The 22,444-nt window shown below is 39.4% G+C and overlaps 1 protein-coding gene across 1 annotated transcript in view; it reads left to right on the top strand.

Moving 5' to 3' along the window:
• SCD1 (stomatal cytokinesis defective / SCD1 protein (SCD1)) overlaps window positions 1-22,444 on the top strand; it is a 132,458-nt gene that overhangs the window by 55,519 nt on the left and 54,495 nt on the right. Inside the window, exons 8-18 of the mRNA XM_088941489.1 lie at window positions 505-725; window positions 2,328-2,382; window positions 2,485-2,568; window positions 2,816-3,011; window positions 3,144-3,273; window positions 3,457-3,520; window positions 3,604-3,648; window positions 6,188-6,263; window positions 6,396-6,469; window positions 6,554-6,604; window positions 7,123-7,280. Coding sequence (XP_088797615.1) covers window positions 505-725; window positions 2,328-2,382; window positions 2,485-2,568; window positions 2,816-3,011; window positions 3,144-3,273; window positions 3,457-3,520; window positions 3,604-3,648; window positions 6,188-6,263; window positions 6,396-6,469; window positions 6,554-6,604; window positions 7,123-7,280 — 1,154 coding nt within the window. The remainder of the gene's footprint in view (window positions 1-504; window positions 726-2,327; window positions 2,383-2,484; window positions 2,569-2,815; window positions 3,012-3,143; window positions 3,274-3,456; window positions 3,521-3,603; window positions 3,649-6,187; window positions 6,264-6,395; window positions 6,470-6,553; window positions 6,605-7,122; window positions 7,281-22,444) is intronic.

Below are 22,444 nucleotides of genomic sequence, written 5' to 3' on the forward strand. Positions count from 1 at the left end.
TCAGTCTGGTTTTGTCCACTGGTAGGGGGGGACCCATGTCCATAAGTAAACATCAACTGATAAAATAGTAACAATACAAGAAAGTTAACTAACATGAACTGGTGAGTAGATGAAGACTGATTTTTTTTTTGTCTCCACTGATTGTTCTCTATTCCTCTGTTCTTCTCCCTTTCTATTTTCTGTTTATTTCTGTTGTTGCATTACTGTTTCAGATTGTTTATGACACAAATCTTTTGATTGACAATGAGAAAGCATAGATACATATGCCAAAGATACATGATATAAAAAAAAAAAACTGCCAGCAATGCTGGACCACTGACACCCCACTATATAATGGAGAACACAAAAACTGACTGAACTTGAAAATGGACCCTAATATCCTGCTGGAAGGCCAAATTAACATTCATGAAATGGATTCTTTCTTGTTGCTTAACTTGGTTTTCATTTTTCACTAAATATTTATGCTATAATTTCCAGAACCTTTTCCTTGTTCCTCTTCTTTAGGTGGTTGTTGTAGACCTTGAATATAACCGTATTACTACATCAGAAGAAATACCTCCTATACCAGAGCCAGAATTAAGTTCTTTGCGTGGTGAGATAATGAAATTGTTGTATCCAAAAGTTGTTGGAATAGATCAAATGAAGACAAGCTTTGGTGTTTCATCTGAACAATATCCTAAAAGTGCAAACAAGCCTTGGGGAGAGGAACATGATCTTCAACTTAGGTGAGATGCCTCATCAAATATTTATGGCTTGCATGCAGTTTGCTTTTAGATTTTTCTTTTGTTATTAATATTTATGGAGTAGTTGACTTCTTTTTTTGGTAAAAGAACTGTTGATTTTAGAATCTTTTTTTTTGTCTTTATGTGTAAATTAAGAAGCTTTCTTAATCTAAATATGATTTTTATCTTGGCAACAATGAAGAAAAATTATTCAAGTAAATTTATCATAAATTATGATGATGATGTTGTTTTGATAAGTGGTTGAATTTTGTATTAAAGTGATCTTTTATTTATTTTTGAAGCTTGATGATGATATTGCTAATGACAATGTTGTAATTCATGTTCTTTTGTTATAAGTGGATAATTGCAATTTGTACAATTATTTGCATGGAGAATTAGAAGAATGGTAGATATAAAATAATGGAAATAGTTCCAAAACCTGGTCAAAGTTTCATTTTTTTCAACATATTCTGTGGTTTGAGAAGGTAATTGGAGGATTTGGAGTCACTCGACTCTTCACAGGGTGTCCAGGGTAAAGTATTTATTTTAGCAATATCTGCTTTTATTGACCTTTGTTTTTTCTGGTAAATAGCATAATGCTAATGTGTTGAGTAACATTTGATAGTGCTTTACAAGAGGATATGGAACTTGTTAAAAGAAGAATTTCTGATTGTTTACACTACTTACTCCTAAGGCAACATTTCACAGGTGGAACCCTTTCAGCTTCATTCTCATTCCAGAAAATAAACAACATTAGGTCTCTTCTAAGGCCCTAGCCTTGTAGATAGTGAGCCATCCACATAACCTGATGTACATCTATTATCTGTCTTGGTAACTTGTTCTGTCAAACACTTCACCCACTTTAACATCAGGTGTGGGTGAAAGCCAAGGAAGAAACTTTATGATTACAATGAAGGATTTCTCTTTTTGATCATTTATAAGAAGAAATTTTATAAGATAAGAAGTGATTCTAGAAAGTGCAATGTTCCTGGAAAAAGAATTGAAGGGAAGCCCAACCCTATAAAAACTGGTTCTTGACTCTCTTTGGGTCCTTTTATACAGTTTATGCACCATTTATCCACTTTTTACAACAATTAATAAAAACTTATGTTTGTTATAAAAGATATATCGGCAATCAAACTTTCAATACACTTAACTGATGGATGGAGCCCAGAAAGAAGAAAATAACTCCTCTCAGAATTTCTACTCACTGATTTGGAGTAAAGGGCCATTATGCAATTCTGGTCCCGAAAATCTGTGGTCTTGGGGGGGGGGGTTGGATGGATATGGACCTAACCTTTTGACATCAAACTTGAACCAACTGATTCAGAGTATGACAGATCATTAACATCCCTGAACGTACCTGATCTGATGGTTCTGGAGAGGCATTCACATCTGGAATAACTAATATACAGGGACAGATCTCTCTTTTACATGGTTAAGTATAGTAATATACCTCTGATATATGAAAAGTTTGTATGGATGAGCAGTGGAAATGATACTTTGATTTGTCCTTCTTGCTTGAATATGCATAAAATATTGTGATCACAGAATGCATCGCATGTGAACTTTTTCCTAATATTTTCAGTGAATTTATTTTTGCAGATTAATATTCTTAAAATTCTTTGCATCAATTTTGAGTGGCTACCGTAATTTCATAGTAAAGATTTTTCTTCTTCTATCTTTTCATGGTTTTTCAGTTTCAGTTTCTTCTTTTCTAAATATTCTTAGAAGTTTTCTTGATGATATTGTTCTTTATCAGGAAAATAGTGCTACTCAGGTCTTCAACACACAAGCATTTTTGAAGAAACGGTCTAGGTCAACAAACCAACCACTAGAACCCATGGTGATGCTAACTTGTCCTAATCTCTCTTTTACAATCTTCTGACTTCTTCCCTTAGTATCCTTTTTCTGTTACTTTCAAGTCAGTGATCTTGTATTGAACGCTGTATCTTTTGAAATGCTTCTTTTACTAGCATAAAATGAGTAGAATAGCACCTCCTTTTTCATGGTTCTGATCTAAAATCTATTTGTTTTCTATACTTTATGGTACTTGCTGGATTAAGAGTATGTGTTATTTTGTTTTTATCCAGATCGAACAGTTTTTAGATTCTCAAGGTTTCTTGGATTATTTGGAGAGGGGTATAGGTTCAGATGAAAATTCTAACAATCTTCTTGACAAGTTACAAGATGCTATTGGAAGAGGTCAAAATCCTATGTCGATTCTTCCCTGTCTTACGGAAGAGCCTGAGGTTATAACCATATCTGACCATGGTGTTGGAATTGCTGGTATTGTTGCTATGGTTGCTTATTAAACCTTGAGTTTTATGAGCTTTATGTGCATTAGAAACAATTATATTTTGGTTCCTTTTTTAGATATTTGTTCTTATATTCATATCTTTAGTTTTCTTTGACCATCAGGATCAGGTGCCAAATATTGTTATGACAGGTTTCCATCAAATGTTAGGACAGAAGAACAAGAAGAAAGGAGAAAGGCCATTATTGCAGCAGCAAGTGGAGCATTGGAGTATTCAGGAAGGCATATGCCTAGGTATAAGTAGAAAACAAAATGTTATTTTTTTTTTTTTAATCAGTAAAACAAAACAAAATGTTCTTTTGATGTTTGGCTTCTTGTTCTTTCAATTTTTGGATATATTAAGAGATATGCCGGTATTTATTTTAGTGTTAATTTCTTTACTCAAATTATCCTCATCCCTCTGCCATGGTTTTCCAGCTCACCTTCTATGCTAGTTGGTAAGGACTCAAAAGCAGAAAGTCTAAGTCCAAGGGAGAGGGCGGTAAGTTTATTTATGACCATTGTTGCATCCCAGAGGTTTTATAGTAGTTCTAATAATCAAGTGAATCGAATTTTTTACTACAGGCAGAAAGAGAGCGAATGGTCCTGGACATAAAAGTGAAGCTTCAGGTGAGGCTATTGTTCACCATATAACATTCTACCCATCACAGTTTGTTCTGGACTTAAGATAAAAATGTTAGGTCACTTCTCTGCATATTTTTCCCATAATAATGTGGATGACATTCACTTGCTTCACTTGGGTAAGTGGTTCTTTCGGTTATTTACATGTTCTTATCCTGTAAGTTTCTTGTGTGTTTCTAAAATTGCAGCCATTTTCCATGTGAAGAGTTTCTTATGGCATAACCCTTAAGCTGTGTTTGGTTTGAAAGAAAAGGTAGGGAACCCTTTTCTTTCAAACCAAACACAGCCTTTGGAGCTTTTGTGTTTGTTTAATCTGAATGACCGTCATTGGCTACCGTATAGATGATCTTTTGGACTTATTGATCTTTCTTACTGAATGGTTGAGGGATGTTTGCTTCATTTTCAAGTGATTATTTGCTTATCACTTCATAATTTGAATGGTCATTTCCCCATCCCACACTGCTTGAAATGTGTTGAATTTGATGGTTTTGGAATTAATAATTGGTTAGGGATCCTTTCTGAATGGTTCTATGTAATATCTTTACCAATTGGCAACAATTCAAGGAAAATGGTTTTGATTATTTAACTGGGTGAACTGGCTAGTTGAATTGTCCAACACCCACCCAGCCATTTTTCTGGGTTGAACTCCAGGTTTGTTTTTAAAGCATTGAGTTCAACATGTATCAATTGCCAAACTTAATATATGATATATGTGAAGATATCTTCTCTCTTTTTTTTTTTTTTGATTAGTAACTCTGAAATTTTATTAATTTATTTAAAAAATGGAAAAAAATTACAGTACAGGATGTGCCTTAGCACCCATGCTACTACTAGATTATTTCCAATCTAGCCTTTTGCCCCTTCTCATCCTTTTCCTTTTCCCATTTTACATATTTTCTTTTTAAGCAATTCTGTCAGTGGGGTTATCAGAGCACCATACCCCTTGATAAAACCCTGGTAATATCCAGTAAGGCCCCAGAAACCCCTAAGACTTGACTGTAGTGGGCCTAGGCCATTGCAACATACAGTCTATCTTATCCAGGTCAACTCTCACCGTGCCCGCAGTGACAATGTGACCTAAGTAGTGGAATTGGTGTTGCTCAAAATCATACTTCGACCTCTTAGCATAAAGCTGATTTTCTCTGAGGATGTCCAGGGTAGTGCGTAAATTCTGCACACCTATGCTTGGGGTAGTGGATTTGATGTTGCCAATACACCTATGCTCGGGGGAGAATTTCCCATTGCATTTGTAGCAGATCCCCCATCTCAGTGGGCCTGCATCTCTGACCACAACGACCTCTTCAGAGGAATGGGCTGAGTTGCCATAGCTGATGACTTGATTGTCTGGTCCTCCGGATGATTGGGAGGTGTCTTGAAGATTGGTCTGGATACTTGACTCAGCCTCCTTAGCCTATTCAATCGCTCTTCATGGGCGGCAGCGGAAATGGTGGTAGGTTGCATAGCCTTCACCTCCAAACAGATTTCATCTCGGAGACCGCCAACAAAGCAGCCAACAAGAGTTTTCTCCGGCCAGCCATGCATTCTCATCGCCAACAATCAAATTCCACCTGATAATCATGAACCATGCCTATCTGTTGTAGCTCAGCAAGCACAAGTGCCTCATCAAAATCTTCGAAGGAAGACATTCTAAACCTAACATAGAGAGCTTCTGACAAATTGTTCCTAATCATCTGCGGATGAGAACACTTATACCACTGGAACCAGTTGATAGTTCTCTTTCCATGTACACTGAAGCAATTGCCACCCTCTGATGACTGGCAATCTTGTAGATCCATGAAAGAGTATCTTCACCATTATAGACAGGGAAATCCATCTTGACTGGCCGAGGCATATTTCTGCCAAATTTTTGAATGCTGCCTTGGTTGGGAGCTCTTGGAGTCATTTTCCCTGCTGCTCACAGTGGCTGATATCTTTTCACACTGTATCATCACCACTGAGAGCACTTCCTTGATATCTCGGAGGTCACCCAAGAATTTGTGTAAATCCACCTTGATTTGGCTTACTCTTTCTTCCATAGTTGCAGATCTTGTCTGTGGCATGACAAAGCCGGTGCTCTGATACCAGAATTGTTGAAATCCTGCTCACCACAGGAATCTTTTTTGAGGGAGACTTTGCCTCCTGAAGCAGAGAGAGAGAGTGCTCGATGGCTCTCTTATTATTCCATGAATAGAGGCTGACATAGTACCAATTACCAAAGCTATCCCTGAATACAGAATACTCCACCAATGCTAGATGGTTTATTCATTTCACAAGACTATCCACATGCTCCATTCTGAGGAAGAGAACCCACAATATAGTTTCTTTCTTCAGGGCATGGGGAAAATAATAGTCCAAACTTGTATAATTCTCTTAGTCTGTTTTCGTCTCTTAGATGGTCAACAATGCTTGTGTCTCCAAGTAAATTGAAGATCTTTTGAGTATTAAGATGTTGTTCAGTTTCACAGTATGGTTTTACTAGTCATTTGCATTGTTATATTTTTACTTACAAATTTTCTTGGTTAAACAGGGACTGTGGTTACGTCTTTTGAAATTGGGAGCAACTGATGATCCTCTTTCATCATTTGAATATGGCACAATTCTTGGTATGATTCTGTGGGACATCATTCATTTCACTACTCTTTATGCTTGCTTCTGATGTATCTTGAGTGAAATTAATATCTAAAGTTTATATATACTATCTTGGTATGTTACAAGCATATGTTTTTTGCTTGCAGCTTTAATTGAGTCTGATGCAGAGGGAATTGGAGGCAGTGGTTTTGTTGAGTGTATAAGGGAACACATTCATTCAGTATGTAAAACATTAAAGAATACTTTATTTGAGTATTTTCTATGCGTGTCAATAGTTAACTGTCCATTGGGTTTATGTTATCAGGGATGGGCCTGTCGTTTGACCGAAGAGCAGTTTGTTGCAGTTAAAGAATTGGTATGTTGGTGATATTACCAAAAATGTATTACTAATGTAACAACAAGAGTTTACTTGGCTGCAATTCATGCCTCTCCTTGGGATGCTTGTATTGTTTCTATATTACGATCAATGAAAACATATTTTACTTGTCAGAAAAAAACAAGAGTTTACTAGGCTGGATAAAATATATTCTGGAAGTAAACCATTTAGCTCTTTCGTGGTTTTAGTTAGGACTGAACTTCTGCCTACAAATAAAAATATTGTCTTTTACTAGGTGGAAAACTGGAAATAGGTTGAGGTAAGCTTTGGTGAAACTCTTGTCTTGTGATGAGAAGTGTATAATATTCTAAATAAAATAGTGGAAAAGTATTACTAGTATTAGTTAACATTTTATATCCATTATATTTGTAAGTAGGACAGTTTTTGCTTTTTGTCTGCTCTCTTTGTGGTCTTTTAGTTTAGTTTGTATGCTTTAGAATTTCTCTTATATAATCCTTCTTATGAATGTCTCTTTTTGAATTTGTGTGAGACTTCAGCTCAAAACAGCAATCAGTCGTGCCACCTCTCGGAATGACATGTCGACCATAAGAGATGCACTTGAAGTTTCTGCAGAGATGTATAAAAAAGATTCTAATAATGTTCCAGATTATGTTCAATGTCATCTCCTTTCTCTATCCATCTGGGAGGAACTACGGTATGTTTTCACCATTCTTTGTTTGAGACCAGTGAGATTGGAGGTATTATTACCTCTATTTGCTATCAGCTGTTTTTGTGAGAAAGAAGCAATACAGTTGTTTAAACCCTGTTGTCAGTCGTTTATGTTTATGTATTCAGTGCTGAAGCTGAATATCGTGCTATGGCCCACGGGGTTGCTGAAGGCATGTGGATAAAGAATTTGTTGGGGGAGTTGGGTTTTCCAGTGACCAAACCTATAACTCTATTTTGTGATAACAAAGCAGCTATAAGCATTGCTGCCAATCCGGTGCTACATGATAGAACAAAACACATCGAAGTTGAACCTTTCCAGACATCTTTACAGGCGAAGTGTGTACCCCCTAAGTCACTTCAGAGAACCAGCTTGCAGACATCTTTACAAAGGGTTTAAACCTTTCCAGACATCATGATCTTTGTGACAAGTTGGGCATGATTGATATCTATGCTCCAACTTGAGGGGGAGTGTTGTTAGTCATTTGTGCTTATGTATTCAAGTTTAGTACCATAAGGGTACTGATGTAATTTCCTCTTTGATTACTGTTTGGCTGTACTAGTATAAATAATAATAGATCATTCTTTCGCCCCCTAAGTTCAATAGGGGCTTTCAGTCCTCTCGGCTCTCCTCTCCTCTCTCCCTCTCTTCTCTCCTCTTGTCTATCACTTGCTCTTGCTCAACAAACCCCTGATTATATAGTTCTTCTAATACTATTGTAAACCTATTTATCTTTTAATATCCTTACATATCTGATCAATGTACCCTCAGGTCCTAGCATTGCTTATTGGAGGAATATTATTTTTGTACTAGTTTGTCTTAGTTGTTATAAAAATTACAGTGCGCTAATAGTTAGATAAGAACTTTTTCCTAATCATTGACTTTAGAAATTGCACTCTATCAGGAGAGTAAGGATGATATGGAAGTCCTTAGGCTTTACGGAGGAAATGACAGGCTGCGAAAATCTTAAAAATGGATATATGAAGCTTTATTTTGAAGAGTAATTGCTTGGAAACTCAGGGCTATCAGGTGTTGGTGTAGAATTTAGAGGTATGAGGGGTTAGATTATGTTGCTTTTCTTAGGGCTAATTTGGAATAGGCTTAACCAAAGATTATATTGGTGTAGCATTTAGGTGATAAGACACTCATGGAGGGTCACCTCAGCCAATTGCCAGGACATTTTTTACAGAGTGCTGTTGGGTACTTTTACTCAAAGCTGAGGGGCTTTTTTGTCTTTGTACTTTTATTTCATTAGTTAGGTTGCCCTAATATAAATAGAAGAATTGGTGCCGCTAGCCTAACTTTTTGATTCCCAAGCTTCTTTTTCTCTTTTCCTCTCTTCTCTTCTCTCTTCCCTTCTTTCTCTCTTTTATTGATTTCTTCCAAGAGAACATGGTATCAAAGTGGAAATATCAGGTCAAGAATTCCTTGTCTTTCCTGCTGTTTTTTTTTTTTTTTTTTCAGATTAATCCTCCCCTTAGAACACTTCCTCCTGTCTGTGAATATCCTCATCTCACATCTCTCGTCTCTCCCCAATTACTACTTTCTTCCCTCCTCCTCTCAAATTCCTCCAAGGCCTTCCTAGCAAACTCCTCCCCTCCCTCGCAAAAAAAAAAAAAAAGCCAAGGCTTTTGCCAAATGCTATGTCTTTCTCCACAATTTTCTCAATAAGAAGCTTTCCAGACCTCTCCACCTGATCATCAAGACTTCTATCATGATCTCTCGCTTCAGAACTGGAATCAATTCCATTGTATTTTTCATGCTGAAAGATTCCCATCTAAGAGACCAGGCTATTATTAGCCCGAAAGTGAACACCTCCAGCGTCTTCGAATATTGGCACTGTTGTCTTCCTCCCTTTCCTCTTATAAATCTTTTTGTAATTTTTTGTAGGTCCTTCCCCCACCAAACCAAGTTTCATCTGAGAAAATACCTTGGTAATGTGGACAATGTCATATTCCTTTCTCCACAAGATTTCTTGGGAACTTCAGTTGTGACCACATCATTGTCTGCCGCCTTCCTACCTAAATCCACACAACTTTCCAATCACCACTTCCTCAAAAGGACTGTGAATGGCATCAAAGCACTCTACTTGGGAAGATTTGCAAACAATTGCATTGTTATCCTCTTTTCCTCTATCGTCATCTCCTAAAACCTTTCTAGATTCGGCATTGCCAACCCCTATCACAACTTCCTTCGGCCTCTCCTCCTAACCTATCCTTTGCTCCATTATGAATCTCCCTGGAATCACTAGCTAGAAATTCCTCCTTAGGCGAGAAATCAACCCGAACCGATATAGAAACAGTCACCTTTTGGCTCACCTCTCCAGAAATCTAATTAGCATCAATCTTGCTATTTTTGCAGCAGACTGGGACATGATCGTCAGAAACAACTATTTGATCAACTTCACGTTCATCACTCTCAGCCTCAAACTTCTCGATGCCCTTCTTGCTTTTGTCATATCTTAAGATTACCCACTTCCGTCCTTCCTTCCACCTTTGTTCCTTACCCAAAAATAATGGTTTCCAGATCCCACTTTTTTTTTGTTCACTTTTGAATGTTTGCCAATAAATGAGTTCCTTTTAACCACCCTTAAACAATCCAAAAGAATGCACTTCTTCCTAATAAAAGACTTGGACTTGGTGATATGGGTCCCACTCAACCCTAAATCTAGCTTCTTGGCCCTAAGCGTCTCTGTGTTCGAATTTGGAGACTCTTCCTCTCCCATATCAAACCCCAAATTCTTCTTCTCTTGGCCTTCCACACATCCCTCATCAACTCCTCCCTCCTCACCTTCCCCTATCCACTAAAGAGAGCGGGCAAAGCCGATCATCCTTGGCCGAAATTGAATGGACCCCAAATGCAAATTTGGGGTCCTACATTCTCCATTTCCAACGAGCCCCACATCTTCCCAATCATCCTTACAATCATTAATTTTATCTTTAATGCCAAAATTACCCTCATGTTTAACTTTCCTCCCTCTCTCCCAGCTAGCTTGTTCGTCTTCCCTTCCAACACAATAGAAGCCAGTGACCACTAACCTTAAATCAAAGTTCTCTCTAGCAAAACAAAGAGATAATGTCGTAGGCACCAAATGAATCTCTGGAACCTCGACTAAAATACGGCCAGCAACAAGATTTCACCATGAATTCGTTCTTGAATCCACAAACCCGAACCTTCCACACACATCTCCCATAATTTTAAAAGTTTGGAAGCACCAACCATGCAGAGGAATTCCATATATGTTTAACCACACCAAGCTTGAGGGACCTGTGTCTCTAATCGCACTAGCTAATGGGTATCATCTCCCGATCCTTAAATCTGGGGAACGTATCAGACTCTGTTCTCGAACCAAAATATCTCTCACTTCCTCCACATTAAAGAATAGAAAAAGAAAAGATCCAACACTCAATTTTCTAACATGAAGAGAACTTTTTGGACACCATTCCGCAGCAACCCATCCCCATACAACTTCTGCATCAGGATCAAAATTAACAAACTGGGCCACCAAACTCCTCTCTAGCAGTTTGAGACGACCGTTGATATCTCCTGACGAATTCACAACCACCTCCTTCATCCCTCTTGTCTAATTGCTATGCCCATCCTTTTGAGACGACTGTTGATATTGTGTGATCTCGAATTTTGCTCCGATGTTTCATCTAGAACACTTTCATCGTCTTCTTACTTCTCTCCTTCTGTACAAAGATTTGTGCATTCCTCTCCTCCCAAATCATCCAAATCAATGCTGGTGGAAGCCAAGTCTGATTTTCCTTGCTTTTGGTATTGGTTTGATGGCTGTGTCCTCTACTGTGGGTGCATATGTGTTGTTTTGCATGTCTCTTCTTCTCTTGGCCGTGTGCCAAGATATAGCCTGAAATGTGGTGGCTGCTTGCAATGAAGGTGTTTGAGGAGCATTTTCATCCTTTATGTGGACCATGTGATCCTTGTGTACTCAGGTGAGTGCTTTTGTAAGTTTGGAATGACCTGTACATGCAATAACAATAAGTGTATGTGCTATTCTTGATGATAGTAGTGACTCACTGTGTACCCTAGAGGAGTGGTTTTTGATGTTCATAGGGCTTATCTAGACCTATCCTGATCTGATGTTCGTATGGGGGTCTCCTTGAAAGACGAAGGAAGGCAGAGGGTAAAGGGTAGGCTAAAGGCTCTGATTGACAGAATGTTGTCCTCGTTATGAGTTAGACCTCCTTTTATAGGGAGAGATCCCAAGGTCCCGAAAGGAAGGAGCCAAAAGAGTTTTATTCTCACTAGGAAAGGGAACCTTTGATTCGGTGTTAGTTGTCAAGGGGACATCGCTAAAGTTTCGCCATGTGTCTTATGAGATCTCTCCATAACGAGGTTTCCTTTCATCTGAGTATTCTCATAATACACGTGTGCTACTTTTTGCGAGCCTCTTAAACTGACGTGGCGCGGATGGTGTCAATGCTAGTCTTATGTGTCTCTCCTAATCCTACTGGGCATTCTATCATGAGTGATGTCGACCGGTCATCGTGTTTCTTCGTTCGCCGCTGATCTGCGATGGTTGTGAACTCATTGCAGGTTTGCGATGGCTTTGAGCTCATCGCGGATCCCTGGCAGCTTTGATTTTATCTTCGGTACCATGGCTTTGAGTCTATTGCAAGTCCGTGGTGACCTTGAGCACATCGCAAACTTGTATAGGTTTTGATCTCATCGCAAGTCTGTGCGGGCTCGGAGCTCATCGCGGATTCGTCCTGAGTTGTAAACTTATCATGGGTGTCTTTGTAGCATTGGTTTAGCACCTTCTACGCTATTGCGGTTGTGGTGATCAACATGTACGTACAGGTGTTATATGTGGATTGTAGTGAATACCAATTTTTAGTGTTGTTTGTATAAGACCAAGGGGTCTAATGATTGTTATTCCTTCTTCTATTGCTTCCTGTGTGGCTGAACTGTAACAACAGTCATATTTCTCCATGTCATCTGAGGATTCAGCCACTTCTGGTGTGTCTGCTACCCATGGTGGAGTGAGTGGGGGGGTTGATATGAACTACTCTATGGTTATTTTTCCCCTAGATGGACTTAGAGATGTTGAACAGTTGAAGGGAATTAAACTTTACATAACTGTAAGACGAAATATAAGCTACATCAATGGAAAAATTAAGGAGCCGAAGTTTGGGTGTGCAGAACATGATAAATGGAACCAAGAAATAGTATGGTGATGTTGTGGCTTTTAGTTTCCTTGCTGCCACTAGTGTGGAAAATTTTTCTATGGGCGGACGCAACCTATGAAACGAGCAAGCTAAATCTACATATTCTAAGCAAAGACATTATGCAAAAGTCTACCAGTTGCAATCTGAATCTTCGACCTATAGACAAGGGGAGAGGAGTCTCTCAGTTTACTACTCAAATTTGATCTCTATCTGGAGGGAGTTGAATCATTATCTAAATATGGACTGAAAATGTGATGAAGATACAAAGATCTACAAGTCTCTAGTTTCCCAACAATGAGTCTTTGCTTTTCTTTTGGGGCTGAATCCTATGTATGAGTCTATCAAGGTGCAGATTTTGGGAAGCAAAGATCTCCCTTTAGTCCAAGAATTATATGCCTTGGTGTAGTTAGAAGAGGGTAGGAGAAATGTGATGAATAGTTCAGAGGGGGAGCTAGTTGCTTTGGTAGTTGGGGGAGGTGCAAATGCAAGTGGTGGAAGTTCTTTTAAGAAGGATGGTTTCCAAAAGAAGGTACATGGTTGTCAAGGCCTAGGTGATGCCTAGGGGACAAGGCACCCTTGGAGGCTTGCCTTGCCTAATTGCCAAGCAGTTCTGTACATTGTGTTATAAAATTCGTTGAACAACTTATTATCTTTTTGCTTCACATGGATCCCTTCACCGTAGTTCTTGTGCTAAAACACCCCAACAAAATGGCATTGCAAAAAGATAAACCATCTCCTTAAAGTTGCTCGCGGGTTGTTACTTAATATGAATGTACCCATATGTTTTTGGATGGATGTTGTTTTATCTACTACATATCTCATTAACCATATGCCAATTTTGGTTTTTGGAGTACAAGGCCCCACATCAACTCTTGTTTCCCAAGGCTCCCTTGTTCTCTGTCCCTATGTGTGTGGTTGATTGATGTTTTTTTCACGATCTATCTCCTCTCGTGGTAAACTTGACCCTCGTGCCATTCCTTGTTTTTTCTAGGTTTACCTTCTTCTCCAAAGGGTTACCGGTGTTTTGATCCTATCTCTAGAATACTGTGTATCTATAAATGTGTCCTTTGAGTGTGACCCATTTTTTCCTATTTCTCAAGGGCAGAGTAGGGTTGTGGAGAAGCATGCTCAAAAATAGTAGGGCCAACTGAGTATCGTGTGTTGCTTTGTTGCTATAAGGGCCAACCGAGTTAAAAAACTGTAGAGCAACTTGAAGTTGTACCATTGACATCATCACAATCTCTAGGGGTAGATCCTTCCCAGCCAAATACCAGTATCCCTATTGATATGTCTGATCCCATTAGTATAGATACTTTTGTTGTTGATGATCGTGGCATTTATATTGCTAAAAGAAAGGGTGTCTGGTCTTGTACCACCAACTATCCCATTTTGCATTTTGTTTTTCTATAAGAATATCTCACTTGTTTTTTGTACCTTTCTTTCTTCCATTGACAGTGTTCCTATCCCTAAGAATGTGGTAGAAGCCTTGTCAGTACTTGAATGGACAGATGCAATGAAGGAAGAAATAAGTGCTTTACATAAAAGTGGTACATGGGAGTTGGTGGACCTTCTTGAAGGACAAGAACTAGTAGGATGCAAGTGCTTTACATTGTGGAAAGGTATTAATCCCAATTGGTGGAAAAGGGGTTCACATAGGTGTATGGAGTGGATTAAGCAATGAAAATTTCCCCAGTTACCAAGATGAACTCCATTAGAGTCCTCTCATTGGCAGCCAATTTTAATTTGGACCTTCACCAGTTAGATATCGAGAATGCTTTTTTGAGCAGTTGTGTGGAAGAAGAGGTGTATATAGTTCAACCTTTTGGTTTTTGTGCTAAAGGCAGTGAGTAGAAAGTGTGCAAATTGAAGAAATCCTTGAATGTCCTAAAACAGTCACCAAGGACCTGGTTCAATAGGTTCCATCTAGTTGTGCAGCAGATCTGTTTTAAGCAATGCTAGTCTGACCATACATTGTTTGTGAAGAGGTGGAAAGGTAAAATTGTAGCTTTGATAGTGTATGTTGATGACATGGTAGTGACTGGAGATTGGGCAAGTGAAATTCAAAAGCTGAAGAAGTTTTTAGCCATTTAGTTTGAGCTAAAAGATCTAAGTTCCTTGAGGTATTTCCTTGGAAATACATTCTAGATCTATTATAGGAAAACTAGGAGTAAAGCCGGTTGATTCTCCCATTGATCCTAATCATAAGTTGGGTGACTGTCATGGAGAAACTAAAAAGGATGTGAAACAGTTTTAGAGGCTTGTGGGAAGGCTCCTGTATTTGTCTATAACTAGATCTGACATTGCATTAACTGTGGGTGTTCTTAGTCAGTTCATTCATGCCCCTAAGGCTGCCTACGTGGAAGCTGTTGACAGAATACTTAGATCTCTTAAGAAGTATCTAGGGGATGGTTTGTTATTCCAGAAGCATGGGCATTTGAAGCTGGAAGTGTATATTGGGCTAGGTTAGTAGATGTAGAGAAGATGGGCCGAATGGCCTATAGACTGTCATTTCATGTTATGTTATGTTTCTCTCTGTTGTGGGCCTTATTCTGGGCCCATACTCTGTAATATTCTGTTTTTTTGTATTTTCCTGCTCACTCAAGGGCCTCTCTGTAATTTATCAAAGATTAACTTATTAATAAGATGTTTAGAGTGTTAGAGAAGGGCTATGTTCGAACCTCTTACTCTCTAACACTCATTGCCGCCAGCTCTCTCTTCTCTTCCTCTCTTGTTTGTTCATTTTCTGGTTTGCATCTAATCTCAAACAGTTGCATACATCAAGTGGGCTGTTTTTCAACTTGGTATCAGAGCAGGCCATTGCTTGGCGTGTCCCTCATATGGTTCTAGTTCAGCCAACTACATGAGGAGGTTCTAGGGCTGAAAGTTTACAGTCATCCGCCTGGTTCTTGGAGGTCATTGGAGGGTGCCCAAGTTTCTATACACTTGGAGAAGGGTTCGGTGACCAGGAAGAATCAGAGAGCAAGTTGTTTGGCCTGATTTGAAATCAGAGAAAAGGACTTTCGAAGTTATCTCAGAGAACAAGTGTTCGGCCTGGTTTATAGTTCAAACCAGAGACTCTCTTGCTGTAAGTCTTTTCTCAGTCCTTTGCTGAGTTATTTTTTTGTTGTTTGGGAGGACTATTAAAGCATTCAAAGCCCACATACATTCGGCCCACTGTTGCTGGACTGTTTTTCTGGGTTGTTTTGGAAGTGCTATTCGGCTGATTATTGGACTGCCGAGCTGCTGAAACTGATCTAAAACTAAGTGGCACTAGTCTCATCTTCATCCCAGCCTCTTCTTGGACCTATACTGAACACCTTGAAGTGGTTTCTTCTAGTTAACAGTAGGCTGTTAACTACTGCACACTGAGTGTTCGACGAAAGGTCTCTTAAGGACTGTGGCCCTGTTTTCTTCTCTTTGGGACAACGGCTGTTGAGAACCTAAAATACCTTGTGATTGGAGGTTTGTTGGGTTTCCTTTAAAGGGTGAAACAGTAAAGAAAAAACTACCACCGAACTGGACTGTCACAGTTATCAAGTCTGAACTGATTCTGTGAGCTAGTTGTTGTTACCTATTCAGCTCAAACTAAACTCATCAAGACCCCAGTACCTTGAGAAACCTATTAAAATCCTAATTGGAGCCTTTACATGATGGATTTCTCAAGCCTTGAAAACAAGAACGCTGCTGAATATGGACAGATTTTGGGAACCCCAACTGATTCTATGCTGGCTGTAACTACAGTTAAGCTTGATGGGACCAACTACTTGGCTTGGTCACAATCAGTGAAAATCCACATTTGTAGCAAAGGAAAATGGGGTTTTATTTCTGGGAGCAAGAAAGCTCCTCCAGAGGATGATCCATCTTATGAGAGATGGGTACAAGAAAACTACACAGTGATTGGGTGGCTTGTGAACTCAATGCAGCCACAGATTAGTCAACATTATCTGTAGATGAACTCGGCTAAAGAAATCTGGGATAGTGTTGCAGAAACTTACTCCCAGAAGTTGAATGTTGCCAGAGCTTACAAACTGAGAAGTGATGTGAAGAATCTAAGACAGGGGGAGAAGTCACTTGCAGCATACTTCTCAGCCCTAAAATCTATATGGCAAGAGATTGATTTGATAGAGGCCGTGACATGGGATACCCCTAAGGATGCTGAAACATATAGGAAATTGGTTGAAAGGAATAGGGTCTTTGAGTTCTTGACAGGGCTGAATTCTGAATATGACATTACAAAGCAAAACATCTTGTCCAAGGAAGATGTTTCATTGTCTCAAGCATATGCTTTGGTCAGCAGTGATGAAAGCAGGAGGCAAGTGCAGGTTCAAGGGGTCAGTATCAATGATCATTTTGCAAATATGGGAATCAAACCCAAAGGGGTTACAGAAGCCCCCAGTGGCACAGGAAAGAAGGAGGTGGTGTGTGAATATTGCAAGAAGCCAAAACACACTAAGGACAAGTGCTGGAAATTGCATCCCAGTCTTGTCCCTATCCGATTCCAGAAGAAGAATGACAGTAGAAAGACAAGAAGTGCACATACAGCCACAAGTACAGATACAGAGTTTGAGTCTGCAAGTGCACAATTGGCAGCCATGAAAGCTGATTATGAGAAGTTTGGAAGGATGATCAGCCAGCTTGAAGGTGTAACTTCATCATCCAACCCTTCTGGAAGTCCAGCCACCTCTGCATTTGCTCACTCAGGTATAAGGGCTTATGCTAACCATGCATCTACCTCAGGTAATCCCAAGACCCCTTGGATCATTGACTTAGGTGCTTCTGATCACATGACCAACCTTTCCACTTTGTTTGTGTCATATGATTTGCTTCCTGGTTGTGACAAAATCACCTTAGCTGATGGTTCTCTTGCCCCCATTTCTGGCAAGGGAACTGTCAAGCCTACAGACTCTTTACTTTTATCTTCCACTTTTCATGTACCTAAGTTAAATACCAACTTGTTATCTGTAAGTAGCTTGACCAAGTCATTGAATTGTTGTGTAACCTTTTTCCCTTCTCACTGTGTGTTTCAGGACCTGAAGTCTCGGAAGGTGATTGGGAGTGGCCATGAAGCGAATGGAATATACTTGCTCGACACCCCTGGCCAATGCTTTGATCATCCCAAGAATGTTGCTTTTGGTTCTACTTCTTCAGAGTCATTGTCGGTTGGGTCATTTACCTTTTTCTGCTTTAAATCATTTGCTTCCCAAACTGTTTAAGGAAGTCAGTGTGTCCAGTCTCAATTGTGAGTCATGTCAGTTGTCAAAGCATTGTAGAAAAAATTACCCTATGAGCAATAAAAGATCCTCTTTTCTTTTTCATATTGTACACTCTGATGTGTGGGGGCCTTACCACTTATCCTCTATGGGGGGCTACAAATACTTTATCCTGTTCATTGATGACTTTTCTAGATTCACTTGGATATATTTAATGAAATCCCGAGACGAAGTCTCGAGACTTGTGAGGCAATTTCATGAGCTTGTTTTGACTCAATTTGGTACCAGAATTAAGGTTTTCAGATCTGACAATGCAAAAGAGTATTTTGAGAAGAGCTTATCCTTGTATCTCTCTGACATGGGGGTTATTCACCAAAGCTCCTGTGTTAGAACCCCTGAACAAAATGGAGTTGCTGAGAGAAAAAATAGACATATTGTTGAAGTTGAAAGGAGCCTTTTATTTGCCTCACATGTTCCCACAAGATTTTGGGGTGATGCTGTACTTACTACTACCTATCTCATAAACCGTATGCCATCCAGGGTTTTAGGGTTTAAATCCCCCTTCAGTCTTCTTCATCCAGATAAGGATCTCTTCCCAATTCCTCTTCGTGTGTTTGGTTGTACCTGTTATGTTCACATTCCAAGTGTGCAGAGACACAAGTTTGAACCAAAAGCCCACAAATGCATCTTCCTCGGTTACTCCCCCACACAAAAGGGTTATTGTTGTTTTGATCCAAAGACTGGCACCAGACATGTCTCTATGGATGTTACCTTTGATGAACTTTCTCCTTTTTATGGTTCCTCTCAGGAAGGACATTGTCAACAGGGGGAGAGTCTGTCACAAGTTTTTGCTCTTCCCCTTCCTGTCCCAGTTCAGTCTCTTGACAAATCTGTATCCTCACAAAATGAATCAAAGGAGGATCAGCCACTTCATTCCTCTTGTCCTAGTGCTCCTATTTCTTTACCTCCTTGTCCTACCCATAATCCCAAAGTGCATCAAAGGCAGAGATCCAGGAATGAGCAAGTGGTTTCCCTTACAACAGATGAGGCTCATACCCTCCCAATCACAGATGAGATAACAGGTATTGCTTCAGCTCCCTTGGAATCCCCCTTCCCAGATCTTGATGTCCCCATTGCTGTTAGGAAAGGAAAGCGGAAGTGTACTGCACACTGCATTTCCAAACACCTTTCTTATGACCTACTTTCCCCTTCATATTGTGCCTACCTCTCCTCAGTTGCTTCTAACCCCATTCCTAGGTCTGTATCAGAAGCTCTTGGGATTCCAGAATGGAGAGATGCCATGCAGGCTGAAATGGATGCTCTACATGAAAATGGTACTTGGGAGGTGGTGGATTTGCCTGAAGGGAAGGATCCAGTTGGATGCAAGTGGGTTTTTACCATTAAATACAGGGCAGATGGGACTATTGAGAGGTACAAGGCCAGACTTGTTGCAAAGGGCTACACACAGACATATGGGATTGACTATCTGGAGACTTTTGCCCCTGTTGCTAAGATGACATCTGTGAGGGTTCTTTTATCTCTGGCAGCTCACTTTGATTGGCCTCTCTATCAGTTAGATGTAAAGAATGCATTTCTGAATGATGACTTACATGAGGAGGTCTACATGTGTATTCCTCCAAGAATGTATGGGAAAGATATGCAAGGAAAGGTATGTAAACTGAAGAAATCTCTTTATGGCCTCAAACAATCTCCTAGAGCCCGGTTTAAGAGATTTAGGGCTGCACTTGTTAAATTCGGCTATGTTCAGACACAGTCAGATCATACTCTTTTTGTGAAGAAAAGCGGGTCTCTAGCAGTGTATCTCATTGTGTATGTTGATGACATTATAGTGACTGGTGATGATGCCTCTGGCATTCTGGGCCTTAAGTCTTTCCTCCGTACAGAATTTGAGATTAAGGATCTGGGGGAGTTGAGATATTTCCTTGGCATAGAAGTTGCCAGATCCAGGGATGGGATTCTTATTTCCCAGAGGAAATATGTCCTTGATTTGTTGTCTGAAATTGGAAAATTGGGTGCAAGACCAGCTGCAACTCCTATTGATATGAGTCACAAACTTTTAGCTTCGGATGGAACTTTGTTGGAAGACAAAGGGGTCTTTCAGAGACTTCTTGGGAAGCTTTTGTACCTGTGCATGACTAGGCCAGATATCGCGTATGCTGTCAGTTGCATTAGCCAGTTCATTCATGCTCCTAGAGATACCCATATGGCGGCAGCAGAACGGATTTTGTGCTATCTGAAAGGCTCTCCAGGAAAAGGAATTCTATTTGCCAAACATGGTCATCTGAAACTTGAAGCCTATACTGATGCTGATTGGGCTGGAAATATTGATGATAGAAGATCTACTTCAGGGTATTGCAGTCTGGTGGCTGGTAATGTTGTCTCTTGGAGGAGTAAGAAACAAACAGTTGTGGCTCGATCCTCCGCAGAAGCAGAATATAGAGCCATGGCACATGGAGTCTCGGAATTATTGTGGCTAAGGTCCTTAATGGAAGAACTTGGGGTAGATCATGACAAACCCATGATGTTGTACTGTGATAATCAGGCTGCCATCAACATTGCTCACAACCCGGTACAACATGATAGAACCAAACATATTGAGGTTGATAGACACTTTATTCGTGAAAGAGTCTCCTCCGGTGAAGTGTGTCTTCCATTCATTACTTCTGAAGGACAACTGGCAGATTTTCTCACCAAGGGCATTTCCAAGGCAAGGCTTCAACATGACACTGGCAAGCTGGGCATGATTAACATCTATGCTCAGCTTGAGGGGGAGTGTAGAGAAGATGGGCCGAATGGCCCATAGACTGTCATTTCATGTTATGTTATGTTTCTCTCTGTTGTGGGCCTTATTATGGGCCCATACTCTGTAATATTCTGTTTTTTTGTATTTTCCTGCTCACTCAAGGGCCTCTCTGTAATTTGTCAAAGATTAACTTATTAATAAGATGTTTAGAGTGTTAGAGAAGGGCTATGTTCGAACCTCTTACTCTCTAACACTCATTGCCGCCAGCTCTCTCTTCTCTTCCTCTCTTGTTTGTTCATTTTCTGGTTTGCATCTAATCTCAAACAGTTCCATACATCAAGTGGGTTGTTTTTCAACTGTAGATGATAGGAAATCCACCAATGGATATTGCACCTTCGTGGGAGGAAATCTTGTCACATGGAGAAGCAAGAAACAAAGTGTGGTGGCTAGGTCTAGTGCAGAAGCAAAATACAAAGCTGTCTCATGGAGTTAAATACTGTGGATAAAGAACTTGTTGAATGAATTGCGATTTGCAGTTGATAGTCCTATGTTATTGTATTGTGACAACAAGGCTGCTATCAATATTGCAACCAATCCTGTCCTTTATGATAGGATTAAATGCATTGAAGTGGACACACACTTTATTAGGGAGAAGCTTGTAAGTGGCGAAGTATGCACCCCTAGTTGCTAAGAAGCTGGAAGGAGATTGCAGAATTAGCTTCAGCTAAGAAGGTCTCAAGCTCTTGCTGGAATCCTCCACCCCAAGATTTTACTAAACTGAATTTTGATGGCAGCAGTATGGGTAATCCAGGGCCATCCGGAATAGGGGGAGCAATAAGAGTTGAAAAAGGGAATCTGTTAGCTATGTTTTCTGGACCAATAGGGGTGAGAGATTCCTTGAGGGATGAGATACTAGCAGCTCTTGAAGGGGCACAAAGGGTCAAGGACATGCATATTAATAAGTTGATCGTACAAGGAGATTCTGAAGCTGTGTTGAACTGGCTAAAAGAGGATAATTCTAGGCTTTGGAATTACAACAATGAAAAGAGAAAATTTAAGTGGCTGACTAACAGACTAAGGACATTGAAATTCAATGCACATGGGTAAAGGGAAGTGCAAATTCATTGGCATGTGGTCTAGCTAGGCAAGGGGTGAATAGAAACTCTATTTTTTGGGTTATGTTGTAATTGCTTTACTTTTGGTGTTCACTAGTTGTACTCGGGAGTTGAGATTGTTTAGCTCCCTTGCTTTGTAATTTTCATAATCTTAATTCAATCCATAGTTATTGATCAAATAAATAAATAAATAACAACTTGTAGATATCTTCACAAAAGGCCTACATCACCTGCAACATAGTGGCTTTTGTGACAAGTTGGACATGATTGACATCTATGTCCCAATTTGAGGGGGAGAGTTAATAGTGCTTGTACTCAAAGCCTTATGGGCTTTTTTGTCTTTGTACTTCCTTTTATTTTATTAGTTTGGTCACCCTAATATAAATAGAAGAGTTGGCGCTACCAACCTATCTTTTTGATTCCCAAACTTCTATTTCTCTCTACCTCTCTTCTCTTCTTTCTTCTCTCTTCTCTCTTCCCTTCTTTCTCTTTCTATTGATTTCTTCCAAGAGAACAACTTTTATATTCTTAATTTCTTGATATTATAATAAATAAAATAGACATTACTAAACTAAATTATTCAGTTTAGGTTAAAATGCTAATTTCTTTTTATTTATTTTTCTCATTTGTTAGGGTTCAATCAACATTTATACTATCTTGAACCCTTGAAGACTTCAAAACTTGAACTGATAAGCATGGAAGAACTCAAAATTTTATCCAGTCAACACATTGTTATTTTCATCATCATCATCATCATGAATATGTTGATTTCTTTTCTTCTTTTCCTAGGACAAAAATAGAGGCTCAGTCTTAAAATTTCTTTTCTTCTATTTTTTTTCATGAATATGTTGATTTTCTATGTTTCAAATAAAGC

This window comes from Nelumbo lutea, chromosome 4 (assembly GCF_056320005.1).
Source record: "Nelumbo lutea isolate HS-2025 chromosome 4, American lotus-T2T, whole genome shotgun sequence".
NCBI classification, from domain to species: Eukaryota; Viridiplantae; Streptophyta; class Magnoliopsida; order Proteales; family Nelumbonaceae; genus Nelumbo; species Nelumbo lutea.